Source organism: Labrus bergylta, chromosome 21, assembly GCF_963930695.1.
Source record: "Labrus bergylta chromosome 21, fLabBer1.1, whole genome shotgun sequence".
Classification (NCBI taxonomy): Eukaryota; Metazoa; Chordata; class Actinopteri; order Labriformes; family Labridae; genus Labrus; species Labrus bergylta.
In genome coordinates, this window is record NC_089215.1 from 4,146,752 (window position 1) to 4,157,356 (window position 10,605).

Here is a 10,605-nt window from a genome sequence, read left to right on the forward strand (position 1 = left end):
TGTTCCCGTCTGACTGACAACACAGCTCAAATAACTTTGAATATCACAGTGCACCTTTTGTTGACAGTGCCCTAACTCCACCCTGTCAGTCGGACTCTTTGATAGTTAAAATAACTCCTATCACTTGTGTTTGAAAAGCAATAAGCATAAAGATAGACTATAAATGAATATGCCTTCTCAAAAAGTGACATAAAGCTTTAATACGATTAAAGCAATTGTGTGTTTTTTTTTGGCATAGGAGATCAATCAATTAGGCTATTATCAAAGTGTAATTAAATATTGACACGGCTCATGAATAGTGCTTGAAGGATGAGGACTAAAAGAGGCATTACATCCTTTTTCTTACCGCGCAGTATTCAGCTGCTTAATAAGAGCTGATTATACAGGACGAACTTGGCACTCTGCACTTTATTTAACTTGCTGAAATCCCTCATTGAATCATGTGATGCTTTAGTGTGTTCTTATGTGTTCTTATGTGTTGTCCTGTAAATGTTTTTCGTATTGTGTTTTTTTTTTGTTTTTTTTAGCTCTCTGTGCAAGGCAAATTCCCCTAGGGGCAATAAAGGTTTCATTCATTCAATAGGCTAGCACTTAATAAACAAGGGGTGACTCTATATTAAATGTTGAAGCCTTAATAATTATCCTAACTGTTCAGCCGACTATCATTTAAAAAAAAAATCATGCATTAAAAGAGATTTTAATGCATGCGTGACCTGATCCCTTCTTACATTTTGCCTCTTGTAGGAGCCTACTTTAAAACACACGAGATAACATCCAAGTGTTTAATGTATCTCTATTTTTTCCTTACATTTCTCTCAAATATTCGTTTATAATTAATTGTTTATTTTCTGCGTTATTAATGTAGGCATATCTGTTCTTGTGCCTTTGCCACAACGTGATTTCCTCCACTTGGTTTCAATAAAAGCTTATCTTATCTAACGACCTATATTTCCAAATGATCAGAAATTCCTGGTAATGCCAATGATGTTTCAAATGAATACAATAATAAAGTTGTAAAACAAATGTTTGAGGTCTTGTTGAAAGTAAAAAAACGTCTGCTTCTATTTTATATTTTTATTACCATCATGCAAATCATAAAAAATGGAAAATGAAATGTTATAATTCTATGATTTATTATGAATCTAATTATGACGGCACCGAGAGACTTTCCCCTCCAACCAAGCTTATCTTTCTTTCTTTCTCTTCTTTACAACTTGTACGAAAGGTTATTCCTCAGAAACGTCATTGCGTCACGATCTTCACAATGTGAAAACGTCACTGTCACGTAACGCAGGCCGCAATTTCTGTTTGGGGAACAACTTTCCTCTTTTAGTATGATTGGTATGCGGACTCACGGCAGTTATTTCTGCAGTATTACATTATCAAATATGTAAAGGCTATGTCCAATAGGTTATTAAACCAAATAATGAAAATGACAAACAAATGGAAAAATATAAAAAGATATATATATATTTTTAAAATCATAATTTATAGTTTTTTTTCGCCTGCACACATATCATTTAAACAAAATGTAAAAACAAATAATATAAAAAACTGCAGAAATATGTAATATGTAAATATGTAATAAACAAAAACACAATGAATATAGAAATAAACGGGAAAAATGACCTGCAGAGGCAGATTTGAGTTCTGAAATGTAATTTTTTTTTCTTTTAATTAAAAAAAAAATCGGTAAAATGTTATATTAAAGTTGTCTGATTTGATTTTTTTGTGTGATAAAGAACAGTTATTTGGGTTTATCTCGATATCTTAGTTATTTTAATTATGTAAATGTTGTGCTACGGTATGATTTTTTTGTGTACAACCTTAAACCTCGCAAAAGTCGAACACTTTTCGGATTGTGTATACAATATTAATAAAGGAATTAATTTATCATGAGGATATTCGTTGCATCATATTTTATTCATAAGCTGGCCTAAAAAAATTGCAACATGTAGATGTAGAATACACATTCCTATTGTTTCCTTAACTATAGGAAGCTGTTTCGTGGAGAATGTATCGATCGTGTTTATGCTTTTAGCGTGGGAAAACTATGTTTCGTCAGGAGACTATAACTGAAAGACGAAATGTGTGACAATACACCTGTGCGCGTGAAAGCCGCAGTCCACGTTTGCTTGCCACAGGTTAACTGGAAAACGAAAATCTTCCTGCTCCACTATAAATGAAGCTGTGCAGGTATGCTCTGACAGAACAACAGGAGACATCCCAATCTGATTCAGACAGAGACAAAAGAAAACTTTGAGACTCTTTCAAAATGCTCGGCAGGATTTTGTGTGTGTGTGTGTTCCTCGGTGTGTTCAGTGCAGGCTCCCCGCTGAGCTGCAAATGGATGGATCATAAATTCAGACAGTTCAGTAAAACCTCTTTGGATCTCCTGGACACCATGGTGAGTGACCTTCACAGGATGCTGTTTAGAAAGATCTCCACTGACTGACTTTATACTGAGTGTGTGATTCATTATGTAATGTGTGTGTGTTTATGTGTGTGTGTGTTTCAGGCTCATAACTCCACTAACAGCACTGAGGATGCTGAAGTGAAGCACACTGTGAGCTTCCCTCATGAGCTGTACAGCCAGGCGGACAAAGCAGCTGTAAGTCACATACTAATGTTAACTTTACATTTCAAATATATCAAGATGAACACTGATTTTTTCTCCTCATATTTTTATTCTGATGTTGTGTCAAAAAGCGACACAAATGTTACCCATACTTCTTCTTGTGTCTTTATCTCCTGATGGTTCTTCTTCTTGTTGCAGGCGGCGGATAAACTCAGCTTCACAGTCCAGGTTCTGAATGAGATGGAGACCCTGCTCAATAAGAATCACAGCTCTGCATCATGGGAGGAGAAAACTGTGGACAGCTTTCTGGGCGTTGTGAGCCGGCAGGCTGACGGCCTTCACTCCTGTGTGAGTATATACAAAATAACTTTGAGACATTTCTGTGACACTGAATCTCTCTGATGGATAGGTCACGTTAACAGATCCACCTTCACTCTCTAATCAAGATTTATTCCTTTATTTCTTTAGATCCGGAGCCACGGCCACAAGAAGCACAACAAGAAGCTGCACATGAGTTTCAAGAGACTGTCACATGTCCTCGAGCAAATGGTAAATCTATCTATCTATCTATCTATCTATCTATCTATCTATCTATCTATCTATCTATCTATCTATCTATCTATCCATGGTGTATATTGATGGTGTTCTTGTGTTTTAGGGTCACAGTGCTGAAGCCTGGGAGCTGATCAGGAAGGAAATCAAAACTCATCTGATGAGAGCCGACCTTCTGATTACATCTCTGCTCACCGCCAACTAAATGATCTTATCTGCCCCATTAATACATCTATTTATTTATTTATTGCCTATTTATGTATTTGGCTGTTTTATATTTCTGTATTTATTGTTTTATGATATTGTGAAACAGAAAACATTTTTATAAATCAGTGCTACCGACCTAAATGAAGGATTTATTACTGTAGCTCTCCTACTCCAGCCTGAGACTTCAAATATATTTATTTATTTATTCTTATTTATTGCTCCTCTTTAATACATGAACATGTTGTTCGTCAACTTGTTTATTTATATTTATCTTGACCTGTATACCTGACTGCAAAACTCATTAAAAATTATTTGCTTGAGAAAACAAATGTTTTCATTGATTTTATTCGTTGTACATTACAAATGGCATTGAGCTGCAACTAAAGGTTATTTGCATTGTATATTAACTGCCAGTTATTTACAATACATACACAATTTTGGGGTTGTACATAATGTTGAAAAATCCATAAAAATGTTCCCAGAGCCAGAAGTGACTTTATCAAATTGCTTATTACTTTTACAGCAGTCAAAAGTCGTTGATATGTTGATATGTTTTGATACAAATATTTAAACCATTAATTGATGATCAAAATACTTGGGAATAATTGTTGTTTGATTGCTCAATCTTCTAATGTTTGCAACTTCACAAGCGATTATCAAACAAGAGCAGAAAGTATGGCCTTGTTCAGGCTATGATGCATACACATGAACAGTTTCCTTTAAAAAAAAAAAAAAAGTGTAAATTTCTTCAATCAGTGATTGAAAAGGAAGAAAGTGTCTTTTAGCACCAACACTACAGCTGTAAACTCAACTGTCATGTCTTATTGTGAAAGGGTTCGTTTACACTTCCTTGAACTTTAAATCAAATGTTAGAAAGTGAATCCAGAATAACATAAGCATTGCATAAAATCCTCATAACATGCTGTAAAGCAAGTATTAAACAAGCGCGCTGTTGCACATCACCAAAAAAAGAGAAAAATACTTTCACAGGCAACAAATAACAAACGTCCACACCTGACTCCAGCTGCTAAGGACTTGTGTTTTCATGTACCTATGACTTTTATAATCAAGAACCTGTAAAAAGTAAGTTGTTGTGCGGTTGTAAAGGTTGGGAGGTGATGTGTAGTTTAGTCTCATTCCCACGGCGCCTCGGCTCCATCAACCTGTGCGTACACAGAGAGTTCCTCATACAGGCCCCCTCCACATGTCTCGATCGCCAAACCCTGAGACACAGCAAAGTCAGCTTCACTCAGAGACATAGAAGTTCAGTTTTAGTCAGTTAACATGTCCATATGTACGAATTTACAGTCTGGTTTGCATGCCTCTATGTTTGGGTACCGTTCAGCTTCAATTTGCAAAGTCAGTAAATCAGACAAGACTCAGAGATAAAGATAAGCAGCTGCTGGCTGTCACACTAGAGTGATTGACGTTTAAATATATTTGTTATCTACTTAAACACGTTTCTCTCCGTACTTAAAAAACATTAAAATAAGTTGAACATGAAATCCACCTTTTGGCTTCAACCTACACGTCCTTTTTAAAATGTCAAGTTTAACAGTATTTTGTTTTCAGACATTTTTTCTCTCTAAAAAAGTTCATGTATTTCTTAAAAGAAGGGGAAACATGTATTCATCAATTACAAATCTGCCAAATGGCTCCAAGCTGAGCTCTGCTCCTGGGCAGATATAGACCTACTGGTGTGAACACATTGGGAGGATGCTTAGGATCTATGAACTTAATTTCTATTCTTTGATCTTAATAAAGTTGTATGAAGCCAAATGAATCATATCTGATAAGCAAATATGTGAGACCTCTGCATCCTCAGTTGGATCATTTAAAAATAAATCTGATGAGTATACAAAGAGATTAGTACATGCAGTGCACAAATATTTAACCTGGGGAGAGAAAGCATGCCCCACTTCCCCTCATCTTTTTCATACATGATTTAAATCTTCAGTGCTGCCTGACAAAAGATAAGGTTGTGGTTTTTGAGTTACTGGAGTTAGCTGACTGAGTTTGCATGTATTTAATCAAGAAAGCTGCCAGTAAATGGCCACCTATTATGCAAAAAGGCTAAATTATTGTCTTTGATAAACATTGCTGTGAAATAGAAAAATCACCACACACCTCATAGATGTGATCTGTTTCAGGCTCCTCGTATATGCTGTCCGTGTTTTCCAACTGAAAAAAAGAAAAAAAAAGAAAGCAAAACTGAAATGTGATTTTTCTTTTTCTTTTTCTTGACAATTTTTCCTCGCATTTTTGCAAATAAATAATTGAGTTTCTGTAGGGCTGTGAAATGAATCGATGTTTCAAATTACTATAACGATTGTTTTGCTAAAAATCACAGAAAAAAAATAAATATATATATATATTAATTATTAAAATTGTCTGAGGAGTTAAAGGACAGAAGTTGCCACTTTATCGTCTTGGCGGCTGTCGGAACTGTTGCTAGGAAACCGCGCTAAAGGTAGCTCCATAGCGACTGGAACTTCCGGTGACGACTGATTTTAATAACCCAAAACATCCTAAATGGGTGAGATTTTACTTTCAGCTTGAGCTACATTTAATTAAATTAACGCCGAAACCACTTAAAACCCTTAACTCATAATAACCCACTACAGGTGATAGGCCAGGTGTAAGTCCTCCGTGTGTAGATACGAACCTTTGAAAGTGAGGCACTAGTATCGGTTCAGCTTCTATTCTCAGGGTTTTGTTTTAATAATGCAATCATTGATAAAAATCCTCTGCCTCTTAACACAATTACATTACGAATTTGTAATATATCTAGGCCAGGGGTGGGCAACTGGCGGCCCGGGGGCCACATGCGGCCCCCATCAACCCTCAACGTGGCCCTCGGGTCAATTTTTACATATCAATTAATTGGAAACATGAAGAAAAACATGACAAAATCATGAAAACCTGAAATATGTGCATAACAATATTTGATCACTGGTATATGTTGAGTTAATTTGAGACATAATTGATTGTAATCATTTTTGTATACTACAATTTGGTCCTCTGGCAGTGAGAATTAAATGAATGTGGCCCTTGCTGTGACCAAAGTTACCCATCCCTGATCTAGGCCGATACAGTACTACCTACCTGCCTCTACCTTTTATCTTGACAATGAATGTTATTATTGTGACCGGGTCCCCTAGTTTTATTTACATCTTATTCTAAGCAATTGTTCTCCTACCAACCCAGTAAAGTTTGGTATGGCCAAGAGTTGTTTCAAATAAAGCTTAAACTACTCATTGACTCGTATGACTATTATTTTTTCATCAAATTAATGAATTGTTTGGTCTATAACACATTCAGAGGTATGTTAAAAATGAGTGGCAATCTTTCCAAAGGTTTTTGTGACGGAGAAACACACTGCAGAAGAAGAAGTCACAGAAAATTACAATAAGGATTGATAAATTAATTAACCAAATAAGTTGGAAATAAGGGTCCAGGTGATGTGCTCGTAAAGTAATTTACAAACTTGTTCAGCACTAATCTAGTCAACTTTCTCCTCACCAGGTCTTGCTTGCGTAGCAGCAGAGCAGCAATGCACACGGCCAGCAGGAGGCCCTGGAAGATCATGAGACCATCCTTCAGCTTGGTCCTGTACTGAACCTGTGTTACAGTAATGTTTCCTGCGAGAGCAAATCAAGTAAGTTAGCGCGTGTTTTTTGTTCAAATATGTAGAAACCTTCACAATTAACAGAATAAAACATATGAACTTGCCACTTACTGGCAACTTTAACCCCAGTCCCTGGTCCCCATGTATCGTTTGCTTTGCAGAAGTACACTCCGCTGTCCTCTAGGCGCAGATTTAAGATGTGGAGAGTATTCTCGACCGTCTGAATATTCTCCCTTCGTCCTGGCAGTGGCTCTTTGTTGCTTGCATTGTGCTGAGCAGCCCAGTACCACTGGTACTTGACTGACCCCGTGACCAGACACTGAATACTCACAGGGAAGCCCGTTATCGCACCATAATACCGGGGCTTCTGGATGATCTGCAGTGCAGGTTTTTGGGCCACTGAGCAGAAAAGATAAGGTTAGGTGAATGACATTGTGACACAGCCACAGCAGCAGCAATTACAATTTTTACGACTTGAAGTAGAGATGCTCGTGAAGAAAGTTGAGGTTATACATCGTGGTCATGGTATTACAGATGATGTAAATTCAGGGTAGAGTTCAACAAGCTGTCAAACTATCCATTTTTTCCCTAGCATCCAGGCACAGGCCTTTGTCCTCTTGTCAGTCCTACAGAATCAAATTGAATGAGTCCCTCTGGTGCTCTTCAGTGCGGGGGATCCAACTTAGAAGCTATTGACGAGGTCTGAGGCACTCAGAGGGGTTTATGCATAAAAAGCCTTTAATTAAAAAAATAAAAAATCAGGACTACATATTCATTTAAGCATGGCAATATGTTTCAGCCATACAGGTATTCATCAAGGCCAATGATAGAAGTAATGTATTTAGTTATAGCTGCAACCATCAATCGAAGTATTTTACATGTATTTAGTCAACTATTTTGGTAATCTGTTTGAGAACCTCCATAAAGGTTACCCGGAAACAAATATGACTAACAATCAACACATCTGGGGACATCGTTTTGGGCTAAGGGAGGCTCTGAGGGACAAAACAGCTAATCAGTTAATGGAGAAAATAGACTACAAGTCTTAAATGTATAAGCCTGACCGTCAACTGACATCATGGGATCACTTGGTCAAGTGTTACTGTATGAACAGTTTATTAAAATAAACACCAGTGATGTATATTTAAACATCATAAAAACACTTCAGTCTTTGTCTCAGAAGAAAACTTCCTCTTTCCCCCAGATGGTCAGGAAGTTAAGGTTGAGACAAAAATAACATGCAAAACGCTTGTACGCAGTATAGCTGCGGTTTAACAGACATCAGCTTTTCAATAAAATGACCGCTTTAAGAGCAATAACAGCAGTAAGCTGCTTGTAAAAAGTCAAGTAAACGACTTCTTTCTGACATAAAATATGGTACTCAGCTGTACTTTCTGCATCATTTTAATTTTTCAGTCTCAAATTAAAAAGATCATCGCACAAGCGTTCACATTTACCTGAGTTATTGACCAAAGCAAGCCCGCAGTATCCAGCCAGCAACAACAGCCAGAACATGATGCCGTGCAAAAAAAGATCAAGCTCTGAAGTGCTGATATCCAAACGTGAGTGTGAATCTCTCTGCAGTCATCAAGTTGTTGTGAACAAAAGGAAGAAGAGTCTGCATTGGTGGGTCTTCTGTCTGTCACACATCATCTCAGGCAAATAAGGGGGCGAGAAAAAAACGTCACTGAACAGTTCACAGGTTGAACATTAGAGACATGATCAGTTTTAATAACACATGTTCATTACTTAGTGAAAAACAACAACTCTGTAAGACATGAACAGCAAACATTTCTGCGATACAAAACCAAGTAGAGATCTCAGTATTGTTTGAATGTGGCAATACTCTTGTCAATGCAGTTTTTGTATCAATTCCACAACAATACTGTTTGTTTTTTTGTGATTTACTTTTGCTTCTTACAAGAACAGCCTAAGCCCCGTGTCCACCTAATGTTTTTTTGGCTGACTGTGCACTCTTGCTTCTTTATGACAACAATCTGTTGACAATGGCAGCTGTATGACCGACACTGCTACGTTGCTTTTTACTTCATGTTTTATATTTGAGATTGTTTCTTTACCCGACCAGATAACCGAGCCGTGTCCTGTGGGTACAGGACATGGTCTGTAGGTGGCTAAATTACAGGGAATATCACACATTTGGAAAAGAGCGACAGTGACGTCAACAGCGCGTTTCTGAAAAGTTGAACATTTATCAACTTGAGCGCTGCGCCCAGAGAAAAAACGCATCGCCCAGCATCTTTTTTCCGAGCGCTCTGCCTTTTTTATGTGGCCAAGGAGGGCTTATAATGGACAAGTTTTGATCCTTAAACAGAATAAATATAGAGGAAAAATGGAAATAAATATAGAGACAAAATGGAAGAGAAATAAACACAATTAAAAGGGGAGTGACTGAAACTGTTTAAAGTTATAGTGCAGCTGACTAGAATCTAATTTGTAATCAATTTGTCTATTTCATTTCTATTAAAGATACATGGGGAGGGGGAGCTGCCTAGAGGATCTAGGTGGTCGTTCCAAAGTGAAACACCGCTGCATTTACAAGAATACTCCGACTCAAGCATGCTGTAACTTACTTTTTTTTTTTTTATGTTTTAGACAAAATATTGGGGGGAAGAATCAGCCCATATAAAGATAATTTAAAATGATGAGCTGTGACACTCTTTTTTTTTTGCCTGCTGGACGTTAAGTCTGCAGTTGATAAACTAACAGCCGAAACTGAAGGCATCAAACCTCGCCCACTCGAACAGCCCTTCTCCAGTCGAGCCCACATCCTTGTTCGATAAGCTCAGTAAGCACTGAGCAAGGCAAGCATGCAACCACAGAAATATGCAAATAATCTCCACCCCACCACTTATTTCTTGTAAGAGACAATGCTTATTGTTATCGATGTGTGAACTTAAAGGTAGTGGCTGGTTCTAGATCTAAAATAAATTGTATGGTGCAGGTGTGATCTTTTATGTCGAGAGGCAAGTTTTCAGTACTGTAGAGAAAATTAAGGACGATTAAAGAGAAGATTTTGTTATACAACTTGCAACAAAATGCCTAAAACAAAGAGCTGTGAAAGGATAAGATACGATAAGAATTCAATATTTTTGGTACTGTCAGCTAACCCAATGAAAAGATTACGAAGAACCTACTTGGTATTACCTTTTACCTTTTTTAACTTCTTCTCCCCACCATGCAGCTCATTTTTTGCAAGTCCGTTTACAGGGAGCCGCCAACCAGCGTTCATCACCTTTATGTTAATAATATTAGTTACCATTATCAGCATTTGAAGGGAGCCCTTCATCCTTCTCTTGTTACAGGAATAATAGCAGCACAATGAGAGATGTTGCTGTCAGATGGGGCCCTCTCAGTCTCAGGGAGGTTTCCTACTGTCATTGCAAAATTTGCACATTTTGAGCCACTGCTGTGGTTTAAAGTTTGTCAGCCCTAGGGAGCCCCTGACTGGCCTGGGGCCCCAAGCAGTTGCCTGCCTTGCCTGTTGACAAGCAGCGCCTCAGCCTTTATCTGAGGAGGTTGCTTTACAAATTTTAACTTCCTTACAGTTCACCACACAGCCACCAGAGGGCGTCAGTGAACCATTGCAGATTCACAGTATAGCGCACCATAAACTCAGTGA

At 37.6% G+C, this 10,605-nt stretch overlaps 2 protein-coding genes across 3 annotated transcripts; one reads left to right on the forward strand and one right to left on the reverse strand.

The window, feature by feature from the left end:
- Positions 1-1,521: 1,521 nt before the first annotated feature.
- cd79b (CD79b molecule, immunoglobulin-associated beta) lies at positions 1,522-8,594 on the reverse strand. Of its 2 annotated transcripts, XR_002277895.3 has the most exons (6): positions 8,423-8,594; positions 7,077-7,364; positions 6,860-6,978; positions 5,465-5,518; positions 4,412-4,560; positions 1,522-2,922 (listed from the first exon to the last, which is right to left on the reverse strand). XR_002277895.3 is itself a non-coding variant. In XM_020630773.3 (5 exons), the coding sequence occupies exons 1-5, from the start codon at positions 8,478-8,480 to the stop codon at positions 4,471-4,473; spliced, it is 609 nt and encodes a 202-aa protein (XP_020486429.2). In that variant the 5' UTR covers positions 8,481-8,593; the 3' UTR covers positions 3,667-4,470. The 2 variants fall into 2 exon arrangements, 1 of the variants encoding a protein (XP_020486429.2); XM_020630773.3 differs by lacking the exon at positions 1,522-2,922 and having other exon boundaries at positions 3,667-4,560; positions 8,423-8,593.
- LOC109981815 (interferon a3-like) lies at positions 2,351-3,335 on the forward strand. Its single transcript, XM_020630774.3, has 5 exons — positions 2,351-2,407; positions 2,519-2,611; positions 2,777-2,926; positions 3,047-3,127; positions 3,237-3,335. Exons 1-5 carry the CDS (start codon positions 2,351-2,353, stop codon positions 3,333-3,335), a joined length of 480 nt encoding a protein of 159 aa, XP_020486430.2.
- Positions 8,595-10,605: the final 2,011 nt, after the last annotated feature.

What these genes read in the sequence shown, in the direction of transcription:
- LOC109981815 (XM_020630774.3), top strand. Translation starts at nt 2,351, where the DNA reads ATGGATCATAAATTCAGACAGTTCAGTAAAACCTCTTTGGATCTCCTG. An exon ending in CTGACGGCCTTCACTCCTGT is followed by an intron (nt 2,927 to 3,046) that starts GTGAGTATATAC and finishes TTATTTCTTTAG; the next exon opens with ATCCGGAGCCACGGCCACAA. An exon ending in CACATGTCCTCGAGCAAATG is followed by an intron (nt 3,128 to 3,236) that starts GTAAATCTATCT and finishes CTTGTGTTTTAG; the next exon opens with GGTCACAGTGCTGAAGCCTG.
- cd79b (XM_020630773.3), bottom strand. Translation starts at nt 8,480, where the DNA reads ATGTTCTGGCTGTTGTTGCTGGCTGGATACTGCGGGCTTGCTTTGGTC. An exon ending in TGCTTTGGTCAATAACTCAG is followed by an intron (nt 7,365 to 8,422) that starts GTAAATGTGAAC and finishes TTTTCTGCTCAG; the next exon opens with TGGCCCAAAAACCTGCACTG. An exon ending in GACTGGGGTTAAAGTTGCCA is followed by an intron (nt 6,979 to 7,076) that starts GTAAGTGGCAAG and finishes TTGCTCTCGCAG; the next exon opens with GAAACATTACTGTAACACAG.